This window comes from Cyprinodon tularosa, unplaced genomic scaffold, assembly GCF_016077235.1.
Source record: "Cyprinodon tularosa strain WSP-4 unplaced genomic scaffold, ASM1607723v1 ctg132, whole genome shotgun sequence".
Lineage (NCBI taxonomy): Eukaryota > Metazoa > Chordata > Actinopteri > Cyprinodontiformes > Cyprinodontidae > Cyprinodon > Cyprinodon tularosa.
Genome location: NW_024038137.1, coordinates 478183 through 502084, shown reverse-complemented (window position 1 = coordinate 502084; position 23902 = coordinate 478183). Strand labels below are relative to the sequence as shown.

The 23902-nt window shown below is 37.0% G+C and overlaps 1 protein-coding gene across 2 annotated transcripts in view; it reads right to left on the bottom strand.

Annotated features, from left to right (window-relative positions):
- Window positions 1-3188: 3188 nt before the first annotated feature.
- The window catches only part of esr2a (estrogen receptor 2a), a 37301-nt gene continuing 16587 nt past the window's right edge, over window positions 3189-23902 (bottom strand). For both annotated transcript variants that reach the window (XM_038277531.1, XM_038277532.1), the window contains exons 3-9: window positions 21873-22039; window positions 20642-20758; window positions 18967-19275; window positions 15790-15928; window positions 12383-12516; window positions 6601-6784; window positions 3189-4586 (exon numbers count right to left, since the gene is read on the bottom strand). In XM_038277531.1, the coding sequence (XP_038133459.1) occupies window positions 4337-4586; window positions 6601-6784; window positions 12383-12516; window positions 15790-15928; window positions 18967-19275; window positions 20642-20758; window positions 21873-22039 (1300 nt within the window). In that variant the 3' untranslated portion in view covers window positions 3189-4336. The remainder of the gene's footprint in view (window positions 4587-6600; window positions 6785-12382; window positions 12517-15789; window positions 15929-18966; window positions 19276-20641; window positions 20759-21872; window positions 22040-23902) is intronic.

The following is a 23902-nucleotide window of genomic DNA, read 5'->3' as shown; positions in this document are numbered from 1 at the left end:
GCGTAGTCTGCGCTATGTTTATTCCACTCCACAATGTATGAGGGACAATCATGAATTAGCTGTGGGTCTAGATACGGCCGAGGCGGTGCGAAGTTTGTGCAGCAACGGAGGGACATGAGGGCGAAAAATAGCGGGGATCCAGGTGAAAAAAGGGTCCCAGCATTCTCGCGCACCTCGCTCTTCTTGCTGGTTCAACTTCACAAGTCGTTTTCCACAATTGCAGTCATACAAACAAAACAAGTCGTTGAAGTACTAAACAGAAGATACGCATGAGTAGAGCGGATGTAGATTTGACCAGTCAGAGGCCTCCTGTCTGCGATTACCTACAATTTGCTAGAGGAGCAGCAGAGTGTCTGCAGAGGGGGCGGGGACGTCTCTGTGTTCACCGCAGACGACCTGGTTTTGAAGTATAAATCAGCCTTTAGTGCATGTATGTGAATATTTTTAGGCGAAATCCTAACTTTACTAAAGAAACGGTAGATCATTTCTAATTAAATGTCAGCGAGGGAAAACATGTTTTATGTTCTTTATTTACTGTCTGATAATATCTGGTTTTACCTCTGTTTAGAAACTATACCCATTTCAGGTGATGAGTTACCAAATCATTTCAGTTTCCTCACACCGATGTGGCATTTTAAGCCTGTCCTGCAAAATGGACATTACAGCAGACAAATTATTTTTATTTTGGATTGGGACTGTTTGTTAGCAAATTCATTTTCTCACCTCTGATTAGTATCAGGAAAAAAAAAAAAACCTTGATTGGTGCTGCCCTAGATTATTACATCTTAGCCCCTAGACTCAACAATAAAAGGAACTAGACTTAGCATAAAGCTAACTGATACTTCTAGCCTTACAGTTGATAAAAACAGACAAATGCATAAAGTCCTGGTTTTTTAGCTTGAAACAGAGATCTAAACCAGAATAGATTCACAGTTGAAGTTTTCCACGGCGTCTTCAGAGTGCTTCACATGTTGGCTACACCTCTGAAGCGAACAGACAATCTAAACCCACTGATAAAGGTGCTCATTCTTTATTATACACTGAATAAAATGAACACTGATTACTATGGCAGCCACTTCTTCCCATGAATATTCTGCCATTTAAAAGCACCTAAAATAAGCATAAGCAATCTCAATCGAATGAAAAATATATTCTGTAATCGGTTGTATTTTGCGGCTTCCTTGAAAACATAAATGCAGGTAATGAATTAGACAGAGATGCCATAAGGTCATTGCTCTTGTGGTTAGTCTGTGGTCCAAACTCAAATGTCTACTGTCTATTTATATCTAGTTATGGACTCAATTTGGATTTCTTACAGTAACATTTAAAACTCTTAAAATCTCTATTGTTTATTTTTTTGCATAAATGGAACTTTAAAAGTCTTTAAGGCAGCAGTAAAACTATAGTAAGAGTTTTTAGATCAGGAAAACAGGCTAAAGGGGAAGGATGTTTGCAATTTTTTTTTTTTTATCCGTTTGTAAGTTACCTTCACTAAATAAAGGTGTCCAAAATAACAGTTTGAGAAATGTATTAGGATACAACCCTAAAAAAAGATTCCAGAAAAGATTTTATTATAGTTTATTGGTTTAAACAAACGATATAGCATGTTTGTCTAGTTTTTTTTTTTCTGGATTTAGTCAAAAAACATGTTTTTAAGGATTTTGTTTTATAAGTTACCATGCAGGGTCTTTTTTTTTAATACTTTTTCAGAATTAAAAAAGCAAAAACAAAACAAAACTTTTTTTTGAAAATGGTCCAGCAATGGACTGAACAGGTAAAGGCCACAGAAAACCTTTGAAAAACCTGCAGAAGTCCAGACCACTTAAAAATTACAAAAAACCACGTGGCTGAATAAAAGCAAGAGTGTCTTTTAGGAAAGTACTGTATGTAAATTACAGTACAGTTAAAAATGGATTGTAGATTCCAATAGTTTTGGTGGTTTAATTAATTTATGGAGAAATTTTAAATATTCCAAAGAAACTATAAAAATTGAAACCCAGAAACATACAGAGCTGTGAAAAAAGCTACTTGCATCCTAACAGATTTTGTTTTAGTTTTTTTTTTGTCAGGCTTCTATTTAATTTAATTCAAATCAATTGAAAAATACTTGATTGATCCCAAAGGGAAATAAAATATGTCAAAGATTAAAAGGTATTAATATATTTCAAATGTAATCTCCCATGATGCAAAAGGGAAATAAGGATTTCAGTTATTAAGGGGAAAAAACAGCTCAAACCAACCTGACCTGATGTGAAAAAGTAGCTGTGCAGTCAGCCTGATTTTCTTTGGCGGAGACCATTTTCACTGGGTCTTTAACTCAACTATGAGTCTTTCGCACGTGACGTCATGCCCTGTGCATTATGGGTAATTACCGCCATATTGGGGGGTTACAGTGCGAGAAATTAGAGCTGCTATTCAAGCGTCCCGAGGAGATTTACCTTTTCTTTTGTAAATTAAAATGGCTCGTTCTTCTTGTGTTTTTTACAAACTTTGTCCCAGTTGTCCCCATTTTTTTTTTACCAAAACCAACAAAAACAAAAACCACCTATATATTTGCTATGAACCTTAATATTCCAGGGGTTACAAGATTACATTTATTTACCATGTAAAAGAGCTTTATGTACTTTGAGTTTATTAATTTTGGAAGCTTTTTGCCGCTTCATAGGTTCGGATGCACCATAATTTACACTTAGATAAAGCTGTGAAGTGAAGACTTGTACAAGTTTGACTAACATCTTACCTTTGTGGTGACCACAGTGTTAGTGCATCCTTCTGGTTGAAATGAGTATAAATCTTGCACCCAACCATTAGTAAACAGTCCATGAGCGTCCAGAGATTTGTAGTTTCGGAATTCTTCAAGTGTATATGCACTAACACCATTAACAAGATAACAAATTATGTCCATATTTGTAGTATGTGGAAAAAGCGAGGGATCGGCTTTCCATGCTATATATATTGCTGAAGTTATCCCGCTGTCATCGCGGCTTTACTGTCAATACTTGAACTCAAATTAACTTCATTTAGGCAGCCATTAGGCAGGTTACCCCCCAACATGGCGCCTCCTTGTGTCGAGGTCACGTGACCGCAAAAGACCCATAGAGGAATTTTCTACAACTTTTAAAAGCTGTTTTTTTTTTGTTTTATGTTTTTTTTTTTGCATGAATACAGTTTAGTCATAATCTTATAATAAGATTCAGGTTTTTCATTTAGACTTTGACTTCAGGATTCTTTTATAACACCTATATAAAGACTCACACTAGTGCGAGTCAACAGAATTGGCAAAGACCCATGGGATAGATGTCGAAAGATTTTATACAATAAACTGAGCGAAAGTCCGATTCCTGTCACATTTAAGCCCGTTTTTGTCAGTTTGGGATAAGTTTTTTCAACTTAATCCACATAATCTAAGTGCTCTTGAACACAATATCTGCTCCAGATGGTCACATATTCTGCGTTTTTTGATCATTTCTTTCTTTAACAGCAAAAACTTCATGATTTCATGAATTACAGCAAGTCTCTGAAGTCCAGAAGCAACCAAAGAGCATCGATGTAAAATAATGACTTTTGCCTTTTAGACAATTTTTGCTTTCTTGTGGTTTTAACCAACAAAAGCCCTTTAAATGTTTGAAACCTGAACTCTGGCCCTAACAGAGATAAGGGATGTCTGTGGTTCCCTAGATGCCTGTTCTGTGTTCTTTTGTGAACTCCTGGATTATTCTTTGATGCACTCTCAGAGTAACTGTTGAATGTTGGTGGTTTTTAAATGACGCAATGATTCTACTGTACATATCTAATAATCAGACTGCAGCTACTGATATTCAATTGAACAAATGTCATGATTATACATGATCTTAGATTCCACATCTGGTCTGTTTGGTTTGGATAGCTTTGTTCCCTTATTGGGTAAAATCATTGAATATTTATATTACTCAGGTCATCTTTAAAATAAACAGAAAGATGTTGGATCTGTAATGTGACAAATAAACCATGTCACTCTGTGTCACACTGAAAGCCGAGTTACCTACAATGATTGGTTTAATGCCCTAGATCTTAAACTGACTGATGCTCCAGGTTAAATTGCTAGTTTTAGCTCCCCTGGTTTTAGTTCCACACTGGGTGAAAAGAAGCCAGCAAGTGTTGCTTATCCTCTTTAGCTTTAACCTTTCGTATTTAGAGGAACCCATTAGAAATACTGCACAATGTGTGTAAGATTCAGCAGTGATCAATCAGAGAATCCAGCTCTTGGCCTTTGAAGATTGTTCCTGAAAAGTTTTGCTCTTGTGAGCTTTTTTTTGTGTGTGTGAACTAAGCAATAAAAAGTCTTTGATTCTGCTTTCTAATCTGAAAACTGGGCTTCACCTCCGACTTCAGCGCTGCTGGGAGTCCAGGTGTTTGAGGGGCCTCCGGCTGAGCAGTGGGCCTGACCAGACGCCACCTCTGACTGATCCGTGGACTCCTGCTGAGTAGGCCGGCGAGTGAGACGTGAGCTGTGCATGATGTGAGCATCCAGCATCTCCAGAAGCAGGTCATACAAAGGCACCATGTTTTTCATCTTCATGCAGTGCAGGTGGTCCATGCCTTTGTTGCTACACATTGAAAAGAGAGGTGTTAACATGTAGGGTTGATAACATATGAAACTACAGGTAATCAATATTATCTATAGACTTAAAGATATAGAGGAGGATTTTAACAAATTTTTAAAAAGACCCACCCTCTCCTCTCCCACTTAAAAAAAAAAAATGCACATGCACAACCCTGTACCCACTCCTGAGAGGGAACTAGGGGTGTAAATCACACCCATGATGGTGATTCGATTCAGTATCGATTTCCTGACCCAACGATTCGATTATTTTCGATACTCAAGAATACTCCACGATTCGATTCGATTAATTGGTTCATTTTTTTTTTTTACACCTTACAGGCTAGACAATGTTTCAAATTTGAAATAAATCAATGAAAGCTGTAATATCGTTATGCTAAACTACAGAAAATAACAGAAGTAGAAAAGTTGCACTCCATCTATTCCTATGAAAAACCTAATTCACTGAAAAATAATAATGCCCCTGCGTTATAGATTCTGCAAGGCTTTGCATCAGAAAATACTGCACAAAATCAGTGCAATGAGTGCAATGCAATACCTCGGCTCCAGACGTCCCCGCCCCCTCCCACAGACGCTCCGCTGCACCTCTCCCAAATTGTAGCTGACGGCAGACAGTACAGCAGACAGGAGGCCGGCCTCTTTTGTTTTCATGACCAAATTTGCGGAAAACAACTCGTGAAGTTTGACCCGCTATAAGAGCGACCCTTTTTCCACCTGGATCTCCGCTCTTTTTGGCCCTCATGTCGATCCGTCGTCGGACTAAACTCACCCCCACTTCCTCACCGCCTCGGCCGTATCTAGACCCACAGCGTGTAGCAGAGACCACGCTTAAATACTGAGCATAAATAAAAAATGTCTGCGTCAAGCTCACTGCAACACACTGCTGTAAGAGTATAACCAGGAAGCGAGGTAGGAGGGCAAAATAGGTTTAGCGGCACCGCAGCACGGGAGGGAGAATTACGCCCAGGAGCAAATGGATAAAAATAGACCGGAGGGAAAAAAAAAAAAAAAAATCAATACTCTTGCGGACGTGTCGATGCATCGGACCGTCGGCTGTTGGATCGATGCATCAATACAAAACGATTATTATTTACACCCGTAGAGGGAACGCCTATTAAACACGTGCGAGGCCCCATTTCTCCTCGTGCACGCTCTATTTAAAAGGTGCTGTTTGCATCGCTCATACAAGCTTACTTTCCACAAGAAGATTTGAAATTTTTCCATTAAGTCAGACTCACCACCGATAAGTGAAAATGGAGACGAGCGCATAGGACGGCCAAACTTATCACCAGAATGATTGACAATTAGACAGACCACTTATTTTGATGACCCACCCAGAAAAAGATCCTCCACTAGCCCTTTAAGAATCACTTGGTTTAATTTCATAACAAGTCTTCTTTAAAGAATTTTTGGCTACCTAATTATTAATCGATTAATTGAAAAGATGATCAACAGATTAATCAATTTACATAACAATCATTGGTTGTAGACCTAGAAATGATACAAATAAAAAGCCTAAGCAGTTAGTTTATAGAAATAATAAATTTAATGCACTTAGAGCAGAAAGTTAAACTCGATTTGGATTTCTTGTTGCTGAAATGTTTTTGAGGATCAATTTTAAAGTCTTACCCAAAGTTAACCCAAGTTATTTTTCCGACCTGGCTTAAAGTTTACTATACAATGATCTATTCATCTACATCTACATATCTATTAAGTTCCATCTTCTGATCAACTTTCCTGTCCCTGTGCTACAAAATCACCTACACAGCATGATGCCTGCCTCCAACATATTTTACTCAGTGCATTCATTTTAAAAGCATTTTTAACTATTTTTCATCTTAGCTCTAAAGGCTTTGGATTGTATTCAAGGTCATTAAACTGAATGGGGCTGAATTTAAAGCCATGCTTATCTGTAAAAGAATCTATATTTTTAACTTTACAATTTAGCATAAACTGAGTATTAAAGGCTGCAGTGTTACTCTCACTTTGGTCCAGTTTACCTGACATGTCGGATGTGTGAGAGCAGCATAAGAAGATGGGCGAGGCGGGTGTACTGTTGGCGGAAGGTGAGGCCACTTTTGGCGATGGCCCACACCAGAGCATCGGTTACTGCATCCAGGAGACGCAGCAGCTTGGAGCGACTCTGCGGCTCCTCGCTGCCCTCAGATGAGCTCAGGCACATATCTGATGACACAAACAGCAACATATAAAAAACAAAATGCAGAAGTTTGTCAGGAGCAGTTTGGGGCATTAATCAAGTTTGCTTCATTATAATGTAGTTGTGTGAAAACTAAAAAAGCAGAGCAGTAGAGAAGGGAACCGACCCTCTTTAGGTGTGACAAGAGAGCAATCGAAAGAAGTAGTGAGCAACAGAACCTGCGGTGTAAAAACCTTCACATTAATAGGATTCCTGAGGAGAAATAAGTCAGATTTAGCTTTATCAGGAAACTGATCTATAGTCTTGTTTTATATATATATATATATATATATATATATATATATATATATATATATATATATATATATATATATATATATATATATATATATATATATATATATATATATATATATATATATATATATATATAAATAAACAGTGAAAGAATTAATTTAGAAAAAACTTATAAGTTCTGCTACACTACCTACAAATATCATGAATGTGTAACGCTGAGGAATGACGCAGAGCTCTTGTATACAAGCTTATTTCCAGAGACACAAAACAATCTTGTTAAAAATATAAAAAAGAAAACAAATCCCCCAAAGAATCTGATATACAGCTGATATTTAAAAAAAAATATGATTACATCTCCCTAAAAGCATTGGAACAAATTTCCTCCTTCAGATTACACATTTCATTCCATCTTGTTTTACAAAGAAGCCACAGGACTAGTACAATAACTCAGGACTAGTTAGAGAATCCTACCAGTCTGTAATCATCTGCACCGGTTTCAATTCAATTCAGTTTATTTCTACAGCGCCAATTCACAACACATTTCATCTCAAGACACTTTATAGTTCAGCAGATCATACAGTCAGATTGATTCAGGGTTTTATATCTAAGGAAAACCAGTTGATTGCATCGAGTCATTGACTTGAAGGCAATCCCTCACACTAAGCATGCTTGTAGCGACAGTGGAGAGGAAAAACTCCCTTTTAACAGGAAGAAACCTCCAGCAGAACCAGGCTCAGTGTAAGCGGCCATCTGCTGAGGCCGACTGGGGTTCAAGGAGGCAGAAGCAGACATGCCTCATGGACTAAAACTGGTAGTTGGTTCCACAGGAGAGGGACCTGATAACTAAAAGATCTGCCTACCATTCTACTCCTGTGTGCTCCTATGACGGTTTGTTTTTTCAAAAGGTCGATTTATTTTTTGTAGGACTTGGTGTTAAAGTCCTTTTAAGATGCATTTTAGATATTGGAAGTTTGTTCGACATCAGTCAAAGAAGAAAAAATAAATCTATTGATAGAAATAATCTGCTTTTATCTCTGTCTGCGTAAAGTTTAAGAGTCCTATTGGTAAAAGGAAAAGGCGGTTGTTCTCATATCTGCAAATGAGTAATAAATGTTTGTACGATTCATGCAGATATTGTATCCAATCAGTATTGATATACTCAAAGCTGAGATGTTTGTATTGTATCAGCAATAAAAAAGATGTACGGAAAGAGTCCTAATTAGTTGTACTTAAGGGAGGGTAGAGCAGGTTCCAGAGTTTTTGCAGATGTGTTATGGTGACAAGTTTAAATGACTCTGCTGCAACTGCACTGTTATTTTATTAGGAGGCTTCATTTAATCTTGGAGTTTTGTTTTTTTTTTTCTAAATAGCATCTTATCTTTTTCAACAAAAAAAGGGTAATTCTCAGGGCAGATCTAAGCTCCTTCCTAGTTGAAAAGCAAAATTTTACCCAATTTTTACTCTTGTTTTAGTCTTTTGCCGATCAAAAGGTTTTACTTTTTTTTTCATGTTGGAGTCGCCCGTCTTCTCTCGCTGTGCCAGAGACTCCACAAAACAGCCAGCAGAACAAGAGCCTGCAACAGGTCGCACTCAAACATACGGCAAGAGAATTTGGCCTCCCTCATGAACTGACTAATGGTATCATTACAGGCATCTATGGTAAATAGAGAAAAGGCAACAGTAAGGGCTTATATGGGAAAGAAAGAAAATAGTGTTAATTAAGAATCAAAACTTTTTCCCTGTCGGTAGGACAGAGACATTCCTAAAATGTAACAACAGATGAGTGATCAATTGTTTTTCCTTTCTGAATGGTTTCGGTTTGACCTCCACCCTTCTAAATTACACTATTTTTTTTTTCTGGACACAATTGAAGCTCATGTTAAAGTAAAATAGTCAGTGACAAGTATTAACAATGGTTGTTGAAAACACAACCTTTTGATGTTTGTTGGAAGCCTCAGTCGAATCTACATAGTCTTTAGATAATAGATGCCGCTGCCTACTTAAAAATAATCCAAAATCGGTGTTTCTTTCAAGGCCAAATTTAGAAAATAGAAAGAAAACAATTCAGGTTTTCTTTCTAAGGGCTAAAACGCATTAACTCATCAAAAATAATGCTTTAATACACCAATAAGACACAGATCCAATGTAAAATATTGACGATTAAAGTAAAAGAAATTGACAAATAAATAGGTTTTACTAGAATCCAAAAGGAATCAAGAAAGACTAGAAGAAGAAAGCAAATTATCAAAACCTTCATTTGATTGTCCCAAACTCTAAATATGCAGTTAGCTCAGTCAAGGAGATTATATTTTCGGTCATGTTTGTTTGTCTGTTAGTATGAAAATTAGGAAAGGATTTTATTAAATTATTTACCAGAGGTGCGCCTCATGCCAACGAACAATCTATTCATTTTTGGTAATGACAGATCATAACCCGGGTACAGGAATATTTTAAAGGATTCTTTAACATTACTTTGCTGAACAAGCAGTTCCCCCCTAGACCAGAGGGTGGCAGCAGTGACCATTTACAGCTTCGGCATCGGACTCAAAAATTCGAGGAGTATTTTACTCAAGACTGAAACACAAACAAACAAAAAAGGTGAGAAAGGCTTGATTTACTGATCAAAGAAGAAAGCGGAGCCAAAGCAAATGAAGGTGAGAGCAGGACAGACAGCAGAGGCTGCAGACACACTCTGTGCTTCATTTAAAAATGTATGAAAGGATTTTAAGTGTTTGATTTTTTTTTTTACTAGATGTGCCTCATGCCAAGGAAAAGTTAATTAAAATAGGGTAATGATCCCAATCATGTGAAAGGTTTTACTGTAGCTATAGAATAGGCATAAGATACAATATGGAGCTAAATATGCCGCTTGGCTGATGTCTGAGAGTCTAAAAGTGCGTTTGTAGTTTTCAAACTGCAATACCATGGTTTTTTATTAGTCTGCTTTTATGTCTTTCTAGAATGAATTTGGTACAATTATTATATTCTTATTATGGGTGGATCACCGGATTAATGGTTAGAGAACAGGATGCCCACATGCAGGAGAGGCTGCAAAGATAAGAAGCACGATTTTCCTCTCTGTCCCTGATCAAGATACTTAGCCCCAAAATGTTCCTTGGGTGGTTCAAGCTGTTCCACATGTGTTTTGTGGACCTAGAGAATCATTAAACTCTGTCAATTGTGGTGCCTGATGGAGGGGGGGTCCAGGAGTATGGAGTCGGGGGGGGGGGGGGGGGGGGGGCTATTCCAGGTGAATGTTGGATTCTAGCAGGGCTTACTGTTCATAACCTTTATGGACAGGATAACGAAGCACAGCCAAGAAGCGGAGGGGGTTTGATTCCTGGACCAGGCAATTTCATCCATGCTTTGTTTCTGCAACAGCAGATAACTGCTGCCCATACTGCTTTTAAAGGTATATTATGCAACCGTTGTTGATTTTCCAGCGAGGCTCCCCCCAGAGGGCGAAAGTAAAAGTGGACCGTCATAAATATGCTCAGCTGTTCTCCTGGTTTCTCCGTCAAGCCAGGCGCGGTTGTGCTGAGCTTAGCAGACAGGCGAACGCAACAAATCATCATGTAAGTGACTATTTTGTTCCAATTTTCGAGTTTGGAAATTTAGCATGTTTTCATACATTATTTGTTATGCATGTGTCTAAATAACAAAGATTGTAGTTAGCCAAGTTGGAGTTTCCCATACATTTATCCGACTGTCTGATGACATGGGTTTTCTCACTGGTTCCACCATGATAACTGCACAAATATTGCCACTGCGCTAGCAACGAGCATGCCTTTCACTGGGGGCGTGTAGCAGTTCTCGCCGTAAAGCAAGACCGACTCTCGCGATGCACGAGACTTCTGTGGGTGCGGGCCGAGGGCTCCTGCAATTGCAAGTACGTTATTTCCCCTACAGACCACCAGGGCGGCCGAGAAAACCTTTGTTCGACCTGAAATGACTCATTTAATCATCCAAAACGTTATGGAACACATTCATGAACTGAAAAATGTTGTACAGTATGCCTTTAACTACATAAAAAAAAAAAAAAAAAAAACTTTGTTGAAAAAAAATGCTGACAAGTTACTAAAACATTTAATTTACCTTTGGGATAAAAAAATATTGAATTGAATTGAAAATTTGCAGATGATGTTGTTAGGCAAGCTCACTCTTCCAAGACCTACAACACGTGTTGGGGTGGTTCACAACCAAGAGCAAAGCAGCCAGTCTGAAGACCAAGGCCATGGTTCTCGACTTAAAAAAGATTACTCCCAGGTTGGTGGAGAGTTCCTGCCTCAAATGTAGGAGCTCAACAAGCTGACACAAAAGGCAAAGCTCTTGATTTACCTAAGTCTAATGTCCCTACCCTCACCTATGGTTATAAAATCTGTATCATGACTAAAAGAATTAGATCCTAGATATGAGTGGGGATGCTGGGCACTTCCTTAGAGGTAGGGTAAGGAGCTTGGTCATCGGGAGAGGCTCAGAGCAGAGCCGTTTCTCCTCCACATTGAGAGCAGCTGGCTCAGATATCTGCCTCCCCTGGTAGGTGTTCAAGGCAAGTCCTACCACACTGCCAAAATAAAATATCTCAACATTTCCTAAATCAAGTGTTTTTATACATTTACTTGAAATAATAGGATGAAGTTGTTGTTGTATTTTATTATTTAAGGCATAAATCCTCTATTTATATTGGCAAAATGTCTTATTTACACACCTGCTCAAATCGAGGGAAAATGCAACTATTTCCATACAACTGACTTCCTTATGTTGAAATGTTTGCGGTGTGGGAGGAAGCCCAGGGGACCGTCCAGGACAAACTGGAGGAACAATGTCTCTCAGGAGGCCCTGGAACACTTCCCCTCGAAGAGCTGGAGGACGGGCGGGGAGAGGGAAGTCTGGAAGTCTATGCTGAGACTGCTGCCCCCGCAACCTGGTCCCAGATAAACAGAATACGACGAGTACGAGGATTTATGTTGCTATTGGTCACTCAAAGCCACGCTGGTCAATATTTTGTTCTGTTAAGACTTGAAACCTTGACTTATATCATTTATATCATCTATATTTTAATCTGATTATTCTACCTATTGCTAATGTTACATCTTCCTTCACATTGTGTCTTGTAAATCATTATGTTAAGTAAAGCAATACTATAGCGTAGAGCCGCCTCAGGATAATATACTTTTGACAAAAGCCACAATGTTTTTTGTTTTGTTTTGTTTTTTAAACTACCACGTCATTCCATGTCGGGTCACCGATGAAACGCTCAGCTATGTTCTATCTGTGATCTTATCATGTGTGTTAGTTAGTCTGCCCACACAAACATGCTCACTCACTGGAGTTGAGGAGGATCATGGCCTTGAGACAGACGTATTCCTCCCTCGTCAGCTTGAGTTCTCTCACTCTGGACGTGGCAGCGATCAGCATGTCAAAGATCTCCATGAAGCCCTGGACACAGCTCCCCTCCTCCCTGGAACACACAAACTCTTATCAGCTCCGTCCAAATTCTGATATTTATGTGGAACAATCAGACCTTGAGGACAGTGATTCTTTCAGAAAGAGAGAAAAAGTAGCAAAAATCCAAAGAAAGGGTTAATAGTCCTCTAGAAAAAAACCTGCAGAACTACTGATAGGTGCCACTTTAAAATTACTGACTAACCATAAGTTAAAACTATTCACACCTCTGTGAAATACAAGATGCTTCTTGCAGCCATCCATCAGTCCCTTACATCAGCTCTCAGATGTTTGAGGAGTTTTATTGGATGCAAAGCCTAATTCAACTCACTCAAAGCAACTAAATAATAATACGATCTGGGCCAAGGACTTTATATTTCCCTATTCACAGCCAGGTGTTGATGGGTTTACTTGTAGATTTTGGGTCATTGTCATATTTCCAGGTCCAGTTGTACTTCAGCAGAACTTACATCGACTCACAGTTTATAATTCTATGATAGGGAGCCGTCTAGTTTCCTTTGCATCAAAGTTCCTCTAAATCATGACACGTCTATCTGAATTCCATTTTATGTTTCATAAACAATATGCGGTATATTTCCTAGAATACTGTATTGGACTCATCTCTCAAAAAATTGTCCAACTACTAAATTTTAGGGCTCATGTGTTTAATCACAAAAAATAAGAATAAAAAAACACAAGAAGAATTGGATTTTCTTTAATATTCTCTCTGCCAAATTAAAGTCTGGCCTCATTTATTAATTTTTTTTTTAAAGAGCAATTATTTATCTGGACGGCCATGAGAAATAACTTAGACTCTTTCTAAAAATCCAGTAATGTACTGCAGCAGAAACCTACTGCAAGACCCCCGTGTCACTTTGGGGTTTTTATTTAGGGCTGGGCAATATGGCTTAAAAATCTTTTCCTACCAAATCTGATTGATTTTTTTTTTGTTGCCTTTAATAAAAAAAGAAAAGAAAAAAAAGACGTATATTGCCTTAACCCTTTATAGGGTACTCAGTAAAAAGACTTTAAATATCCAACTTTCAAGCAAAGAGCGGACTGCAAAAAACTGAAATCTAAGTACTTAATTTTTTCTTAAAATAAGTGCATTTTTTCTTGAATTGAGCAGGTAAGTGAGACACTTTGCAAATGGAATAAGAAAATTTCCATTTAAAATAAGGAAAAAAATGCAGTCTCCTATTTCAAGTGCATAATATTAAATAATCTGATTTTATGGATAAAAATGTTCCTTCCACTGGGAGATTTTCTTATTTACCTACTCAAATTAAGGATAAATACACTTAGTTTAAGACATTTTCACAAAATTTTAAATCATGACCTTATTACCTTTGTAAAATTCAAAAATATGGATATTTTAATGGCAAAAATGAATGTCAATGTAATAACAAGAAACGCCAACTTGTCTGAATATATTAAGAAAAATAACAAAAGTGGGGGTCTCCATTTCTAAGAGGTATGCAAGTGATCAAAAAGGATAACTTGCCCTATAAAGGGTTAAAAAACTAGCTTTGATTTCAGCTTAATTTAAAGGGGTGACAAAATTCAAGATGTAAAACATGCTTGTAAAATAATACTGTTTTTTACAACGAAGAATGAAAAAACAGATCTATGTTTGCAGCCACTGTATCACACAGTAAGCTAATCTTTCAATAATAAGCATGTAAGAAAAAAAGTGATGAGCTTTGGAAGCCCAAGGACTGGATTGGTGAAAAAAAATAACATCAAAATTTCTAACAAATAGATCTTCATAAACAACTAAAAAAATAAATAAATTGTTTTCAGTCTTCTTTAAGCATCTTGGGGTCCATCTGACCCCAGGATTATTCGCCTCCATAAAATGATTTAGAGAATAAAGTTGACCAAGTCATTTATTTATTTATTACATATACACCCCCATGATGAGGAGACATTAACCTGTCGTCTAGTGCCACCATTAGGCCAGACTTTTCAATTAGAATTAGTTTGTATTAAAAATGTTTTTTCTTAATCATTTCAAATTTAAAGACAACATAAATTATAACAGTAGTCGAACCCCATTGGTGATGCTATGACCTTTCATGCAGGGTCAACACCAGGTAAAAGTTGCAGTTCAAGAGTTGAAAATCTTGTCCAATTTTGTCAAATATAGGATGCGATTGAAAGTGGAGGAAAGATACCCCAATATTCACACACAGACACACATTCATGGCTGTGGTGCGCAAAGTTCTGATAAAAGTATTGGTTTTCCTCCTCCATGTCATGTATCAGCTCAAAAGTAGCAGTAACTCCACACCTGCAGATAATACGTAGTTTAAACAGTTTGGGGTCAAACTGACCCCAGACGAACCCAAATGCCTGCAATATGTGTTCAGCATAATTCATATAAAATCCTTTGCAGTTTTATGCTTAATCATTTGTACCCATTAAAATAACAACTGTCATTAAATATGAAACATAGCCAACTTAAAGTGTTTAAGAAAGACCACTATAGAGGATCCTTCCTGCCTACAGCCATCAACATCTACAGCAAAAACCCTTTGATATAAGTTACATCTAGCTTCCATATTTCTTATTAATATGTGCTTTAATTTTTCCCCAACTTTAAAGAACTTCTTTTTTCCCGTACGTAAAGTTCCCAGACCTTTATGCTACAAGGGCTCGGTTTAAAACTCAGGGACTTTTCCGGATGTCAACCAATTTAAATGAGTTCTGTTGTTTCGGCCAATTGAAGCAGTAAAGTATTTAGCCTGCTTTCTGGAAGAAACTCGCTGATTATAACAAAACGTTTGTGGACGATGTTTAACCTGCCTAGTGGTACATTAAGGTCTATGAAGCAGGAACACATTCTAATATGAATTGCTAATTTTGACTCAAGAGAAAAATCCCAAATAATATAAAATGTTACACATCAAACTTAAAAAATCTGTCTAAAATCTGTTATTTTTTTTAATAAAAAAATAAAAGTTTCAATCAAAACCCAAAATGACATTTATGCAGATAACAAGCATTTGTTATCTTTGACAATTTAGCAAATCAACTACCGGTAAAAGGAACCAAAGTGAATTAAAATGCAAAATTAGATTAGATTAGATTAGATTAGCTTTATTGATCTCACAGCGGAGAAATTCACTCGTCACATATTGGCAAGGAGGAAAAGGTGCATTAAGAATAAAAAAAAATAAAAAAAAATAAAAAAATAAGGAATAAAAAATACAAGGGAGTAACACAGAGGTGACATATGTACAATATAGGGCATTTTAAAAAAATGTATCAAAGTAGAAGAATGTACCTGCTCAGGCAGAGGTCAGGAGAGAAGATGAGTTTTCCTGGATGTTCCACAGACCTCCACATTAATCCCATCATCAGCACCTCCAGCCAGCAGCACTCCAACAGATGAACCTGGTCCAAAAGGCTGAACTCAACAAACCCTGAGGAGTGTATAAAGACAGTTATCTGATTTACTTCTTCTTTACAAACCACTCCTAAATCCTAGAATAAAGACAATGTATTAACAGACCAATAAGTGCATTTACGATTTTCTGTCGATAGACGTGTAACACCGAAACAACACGGCCAAAACTTGCGATGACGTGACAAACAGGGCGTCCGATATCAGAAGCACTGAGGCAAGAGAGCGGGGGCTTTAGTGTAGGGGAGCGAGTTTAAACGTTTCACGTCGGTCCCAAAAAAAATCACGCTATGAAATTCCAAAAGCATTCTTCCCAAATATAAGAATACAACACGGAAAAGGAAACCGACACTCTGTGGAAGACGTCATTGAAAATGCAGCTTCCAGAGATTCTGCTGAAATAATAATGTCAGTGGTAAATTATGTTTTTGGTATTTTTTTATTGAATAACTAATAATTTATTGAAATGAATTGAGTTTAAAAAAATAATATGAGTTTTTTTTCTATTGCGTTGGTACAAACCAAAGCCAAAAATGCTATTATTTTAATTTTATGACCTAATAACTTATTTTGGTGTTTTGGTTTTCGGTCTTGGTTTCCTAATTTTCCGTTTTCGAGCAAAACTTTTTTATTACCGTTTATAAATCAGAATATCTAGATCATTAAACACATAGCCTCTAAATACTATTGTAAAGGTATCTAAAAACCAAAATGACACTTTGTATTTTAATCACTAACATAATTCGACACTGTGCTCAGAAAGCACAGTCAGTGCATTGAATGCTTTCACCAGCTGCTCATATAGGCTGCTGGATTATAGCCGTTTGTTAGGAAGGCTAAAAAGGTCCCTCTTCTTCACTGTAACTAATTAATCAATAGTGTTGTTGACGTCTTAGATCATTTGTTTGCCTTTAGGCAAGAAGAATCATGATGCTGGAAGCATCTATTTATAGACTGTAGCTGTGAAGGAATGCACATTATTAAAGACATCCTTAGAAAGTCTAAGGCATTAAATGCATGACTGATTGGAAATGAACCTCGAAGAGTCTATGAGGAAAATGTTCCACGCTGCAGGCTGTTTCACAAATACTTGCTGATTTCAATGTGGCTCCCACAAAACCATAGTCATTTAAAAAAAATGGTTTCTGAAAGTTTTTTTTTTTATTTTCTAGTGGTGTTTAGAATTTTTTTCCAATCAGGTTGAAGCCAATAGGACATGTCTGATTTCACTGATAATCAATATGAAAGCAGCTCAGATGAGGGTGAAAGGTGAACGGGTTTATTTTCAGCCCTGAAAGTGTTTAAGTAGGTCAAAAGCCATTTGTTCCAAATGTTGATCAAAGATTTACAGGAAGCAGCTCAGTTACAGGTTTTAATTTTAGCAGTTTTACAGAAGCATGTTTCACACCTTAAACAGTCACTATATTTAAACCAGAGATGTTGTCATTATCTATAAGAATTACATATAATAATTTTCTGTTCAGTTTGCATGATTTATAGCGATGGAAAACACCTGATAAGATCATTTTAAAATATTACTGCAACCCTTTTTCTAGTCCAAAGGTTAACATCAAGACTTAACTTGAACTTCAAGTGTTTAAATTATGACATTTTCTTCCCTCCAATCAGTGAAACATTTTTAGCTCATCTGCTGCAAACAAAGGAAACCTGCTATCTCAGTCCTGCTGTGAAACCACTTTATCTATAATGCTATACTACAAGTGTAACCTTGGATAGTTTAAAGTTTTGAAAGAAAAAAAAAAAACATCTGAGGAACATTGCAGAAGAACTTAGCCTTATTTTTCTGTCTCCCAAGGTTAGAGCACACAGTTATATTTTACCAATCGCTTTGCAGACTCTTCCAAGAAAATCCAGATCTAGATACTCTCAAATACATCCTAGCATTTCTTCTAGTGTTTATATTTGGAGATGAGGAGGGCCATGGTGGAATATTTATCTTGCCTTGGGAACAAGGTTAGTGCTGATCATGTGTTTTCAATCCCTATTTTGGTTAAAAAAAAGAGATTTTTCTGGGATAGATCTTAAGTTTTAAATTAAACCTCTTGGGGCTGGGGTCTAACAAATCTTTGGACTCTAACATTCACATCCAACAAAAGAAATAACAAAAATGACATGATTCTTTGCACAAACAAGAAATTTGTGTGGCTTACCATCGCTCTCATCATTACTAATGATTCTCCAACAGTGGCAGACAGGGATTTGTTCATATGTCTCATGTTTCCTTTACGTTCCATTTTCGCAAAATAATCTTGTGCTCTTATAAAGCAAAGTTATTGTCATAGTCATTTCTGCTTTAACCGTATAATTGCTGATTTGCAAGTATATATGGGTAAATTCAGACAAGCTATTTCCTAGTACCGTAATTTTCTGACTATTAGCCGCACCTGAATATAAGCCGCAGAAGCTAAATTGCATGATTTGTACATATACAAGCCGCCCCGGACTATAAGCCACAGGTTTTTTATGTTTAATGTCCGTCTTTCTCGCTGTCGTTCTCGTACCACTCGCGGTAGAAGTCTGCTTCCGGAGGACCTCCGCATTCCGCCGCGTGTGGCTACCGTACTTGTGTGTTGAAGCAAACGTGACGTCAACATGGTGGATGGTAAAATCCATAGATTTAGGTATTACGCTAGCGGCCGTTAGCTGTAAAAGTCCATAGATAAGCCGCATTGTTATATAAGCCGCAAGGTTGAAAAAATGGGGCTTAAAGTCCAAAGATTACGGTAGGTTTTTTTTGTCTTCTGAACATTGAAAAATGTATCTGTGCTAGTTGGTGGACATGCTCTTGTCTTAACAATTCTAATAAAGAAGGCATAGATTCTAGAAATTCTGATCAATTTAAGACATTTAATTAAAAGGATTTTTTTTTTATTGCATTTCATTTTTTGCAAGTTGATGAGAAAAGACTTTATATTTTTCTACAAGTTTGAAATAATGTTGCTTCAATAAAAGATGAATCAATGTCTGTATACATATTTAGGGTGCTTAAAAAGAAGAAAGCAAATAATGAAAACTAGCTAGAGCTGCTAAACATACCTGGGATTTTTTTGGCCCAGCTGATCATGTGAACGAGTTCCTTATCAGCCAGGTTTGTCAGCGACATCATCACGTCTGCTTCTGTCAGCGGCCTCTTCATGTCCTTCATGAGGTAGATGTCTGGAGGCTCCGCCTCTATGATTCGCTCAATCAGTTGCTCTGGGGTCAGTCCAGGTTGTAAAGGTTCATTTAATGAACTCTCTACTGGTCTGGTCAACACCTTAGGTCTGTTAATTCGACCCTGAGAGGACAAACGGGTCACTCGCCTCGCCAGCGTGCTCCTGCAGTTTCCACGCTCTTTGCGGATACCTGCCAATCGAGAACATACAGTAACTTTAATATTAAAGAAATTAGAAGAATATTGGAAATATTTTTCCTAAAGCAAAATAAAGTCGGTTTTGTTTGATCTTCTAATGTTGATAATTCCTCCAGAAGTTCGCTAGTGAAAGCAGAGACCTAACAGAGAAGGAGTGTGATGGTTTAGTTGCAAATTCAAGAGATTACTTTATATATAGCGTGTTACAAAAATACTCCATATTCTACCATAAAAGCAGCCTGTGACAAGGATACCTCAAGGTTTAAGAAATAATAATTAAAACCAGTAAAATTAGCAAAATCAAAGAGAAATTTGATTAGTTTTTAAATAAAAGCTAATTCTGATCAATGTTCTGTTGCAAACTTTTAGGACCAGGGTTTTCCACAGCATGGTAGAGGTCCACTGGCTGCCCTCTAAGAAGCCCTATATTTTAATTCAAGGTTGTTGAGTGTTATTTTTTTCTTCAGTTTTTGGGCAGCACTTTGCCTGACAAAATAAAATATTTGTAAAATAGAAATGACAAAGGATGGGTCTTTTATTAAACATGTTCTTTTGCTTTTATTTTAATTTCAGGAATAACTAGCTGTTTTGCTAAAAAACTGAAATTTGTGCAAATACGTCCTAAGTAGTAATTTCAGCATGCCCTACAAGTCTCATTTTGGAGCATTTTCAGGCTAAATATACCTTTAGAAAAATAAATAAATAAATAAAAAAGAATTATGAAGCCTGTATTTTATGGAGGATAAAAAGTGCCAAAATTAAATAAATAAATACAGCATTAAATAAATAATTAAATGTGTCAATAATTAATTAAATGTGGAATTAAATAAATAAATGTGTCATTCATTAATTAGAACCATGTCACTAATATAAAGTGCCACAATTAAATAAATAAATACAGCGATAAACAATTAATTAAATGTGTAATTCATTAAATAAATAAGGAATTAAATATATAAATGTGTCATTAATTTAATAAAATACGTCTTCATTTTATTAAAAAAATATATATAATTATTTCAGTGTGCATTTAATTATTTCATGGTCCTGTGTCGCAGTGCATCGAAGCCATTAAAAGAATCTGTCAAATTCACCCATCAAAGTTAGGGGGTGGGGTTAACGTGAATCGAGTCTCTGTAATCAAATTGCTTCGCCTTAATGTGCAGGGTGACCAATCAGGTGTTAGATAACCGCCCCCTAACTTTGATGTTTTCCAAGAAATCAAAATCCAAAAAACTAACCATTAAACATATTTTCTACAGGAATGATCCAAATCATTCCTGTAGAAAATATGTTTAATGATTAGTTACTGGCTGTAAAAATAAATGAATAATAATAAAAAAAAATTCTCCAACAAACCACATTTGGTCATGCCGACTTCATAGCATTTGCGGAGGCGGCACGCTTGGCAGCTCTTGCGTCGGTTCTTGTCTATGGTGCATTGATTGGTTGCTGGACAGATGTAGTCATTATGCCCTGCAAACAAACAAAAAGTGCATTTTTTTATTTTATGGCTTTTATTAATTCCCTACCAAAGGAGTTGAAAGTTTAACAAGTTTATTTACACTGATGCTGTGAACTCTTTTTACTAATTCTTTTAATTTTTATGATAAATTAGGCAGGCTGGAAGTGAAACTGATGCAATGCTTATAAACACAGGAGTAACGATTGTTTTTTATTCATCGCGGTTTTCCACAAGACTTTCTCCAGATCTAAGGCCAGAACACAATGTGTGCAAAGACACCAATTGCTTTTTTGTTGTTGTCGTCCTCTACAGGAAAAACAGGAAGAACCAGATTTGGGGGTGGGGTGGGGTGGGGTGGGGTGGGGGGGGGGTACCTGTATGACACTAAAACTGCCTAAAAAATGCCTCAGTAACTGACATCCTAAATTTCAAATAAAAACAGATGTTAATCAGAATTGGGGACTTTAACTAGTAATACGTGACTTTCTCCCATAAATAGCACAAAGAACCATTTGTTGAAGCCAGATTTCAAAATGAAAAAAAAAAAACACATAAAAATAAGGCAGATGTTTGTTGATCTTAAATGAGAAAAAGGCAACAAACAGCCACTTGTTGAAACTGGCCTTCATCGACAGTAATAATTAAGTAGATTAAAAACCGCAATCATGACTAATAAGGCTGGGCGATGATCCCAGTTTATGCTGCCATCAGGAGCTGTGAGGAAGAGGATCAGGGGAGGTAACATTTTTGCTGAAAAGCTGGAGGAAACTTTTCAGTGTAAAACTGTCCTAAAGCAACAGCAGAGGCTTTTTCCTTGTCTTTATTTGGGGTGCTAATGATTGTGTAGGGCTGTACTGCAAATAGAGCAGTATTCAAAACAAGGAGACCGTCTCGTTTGTCATTGTGGAAAAAATTACATTTGAACCCAACAGCAAAAATCCAAACATGTCACGGCAAGATCAGTTTTTCTTTCTCTGTTAAAGCTAAACGTTCTATTTAAAACTGTCATGTATGAGTTTAACTAAGGAAGTAACTATGAAGGCAAACATAAATTATAGAAAATAGTTTGGTTGTTTTAACAAGAAAAAAAATCTAAAGTAGAAGATTTTTCTTTCAAAGTCTCACCTTGGATGCTCCTCTTGAAAAAGGCCTTACAGCCCTCACAAGACCACACGCCGTAGTGATAACCTGAAGCGTAGTCGTGACACACGGCGCAGTAGTGGAGGTCTGCCTTCCCTCCTGAAGACACCACGGCCTCCTCACTCTCCTGGGACAGCCTCCTCGCACTCTTACTAACAGATACTTTCAAGTCATTATTTCTCACCAAAACAAAAACCACACAATAACTACCATCGTTTCTGGACTATAAAGTGCACCGTACTATAAGCCAGGGGTCTCTAACGTTTTCCATGCCAAGGACCCCCAAACTGATGGCGAGATGGAGCGGGGACCCCCTAATTTTATATATGTTGTATGAAATTGTGTTATATTAAACTGGTCCTATTGTCACTCTATTACATATGGAGTAATGTAACAAAAGTAATTCCACCCTGGGATTATCAAAGTATTTCTGATTCCTGGTTGATGGGACAGGTGTTGTGAATGAAACGGTGCCCGGCTTAAAAGAGCTCCTGTGTGTCGCTGAATGTGTGCATTGATGACTGAAAGACATCTTCTGCCTACATTTATCTGTTTACTTCAGTGTTTTGAATTCATATTAATGTGGATTTAAAGATATTTCAATTAGTGGAAAAAATTGCTAGGGGGAATATAAAAAAAAAAAAAAAAAAAAAAAAAAAAAAAAATCAACCACAACGTTTGTGACCCCCATGCAGTACCTCCATGAACCCCTTAAGGGTCACGGACCACCTGTTGAAGACCTCTGCTATAAGCCACACCCACATTTTTTTTTTAAAGAATGGAAACTTAAATATTATAAGCCACACCGGGCTATAAGCTGCTGATATTAATTAAACGGTCTCCCACCAAAGAATGCTAGCTCCTGTTAGCTTGTTGGCTAGCATGCAGTACCTCCATGGACCCCTTAGGGGTCACGGACCACCTGTTGAAGACCTCCGCTATAAGCCACACCCAAATTTTTTTTGAAAAGACTGGAAACTTAAATATTATAAGCCACACTGGGCTATAAGCTGCTGATATTAATTAAACGGTCTCCCATCAAAGAATGCTAGCTTCCGTTAGCTTGTTGGCTCGCAGCAGTAAGAGCTTCTACTGAAAGGTGTGGCTTCGTCTGCTCTTTATTTCAGCTCTGAAGGAGTTGAGCCCAGTCTCTTCATTGGTTCGGCAGCTTTAATGCAGCAAATAAAAGTCTAAATTTATGATTCAGGACATTTGTTCTCCTCTTTTCCTGCAGCTGCCATGTTCTTGTACTAAATGAACATTAGTCCCTTATTATTTCATTTCCAACTGTCACTGCCCCCCTGGTGGTTAGGAAAAATCAACAGAAAAGCCACACCCTCTAATAAGCAGCATGGTTCAAAGCGTGGGAAAAAAGTAGCAGCTTATAGTCCAGAAAATACGGTATTAAGAACAAGTATTGAAACAATACCACTGTTATTACATCAGTACTTATGATCAAATTAATCCTTTTCGGTCGGTATTTTGATGCTTTGCAAAACTCTTCATTTTACAAACTGATTTCCACATTACCTGCACAGCATCCAACGCATTTGATTTTGAATTGAAATGATAAAACATCAAAAATTAGATCCAAAAAAAGTAAAAAAAAAAACAATACAAGTTTGAAGACATTTCGCTTCCCATCCAGGAAGCTTTTTCAATTCAAAATTTTAATTCCACTTTGAATCGAAAAATCGAAATGTCTTCAAAGTTGAAAACTAAGTCCAGTGGATTGTTTTTTTAACATTTTTGGAATAACTATGACCTGGATGGCTGAGAATATTCACCAGAATATCAAAAGGTACAACATAAGTGTGTAGTATGAGCAATGGGATGAGCATTTTTCCAAGATTTTAAATGAAAATTTCCAGGGTGTGTTGCCACACCTTGCTCTTTGGACCCTCAACAATAACTAATCATGGCTAAATTGAGCCAACTAATGGTTTTAATATATTTTATTAGTAAATACCATTTTTAGAAGCTTTGGCAGTTTTTTTTTTTAAAGAACATTTGAA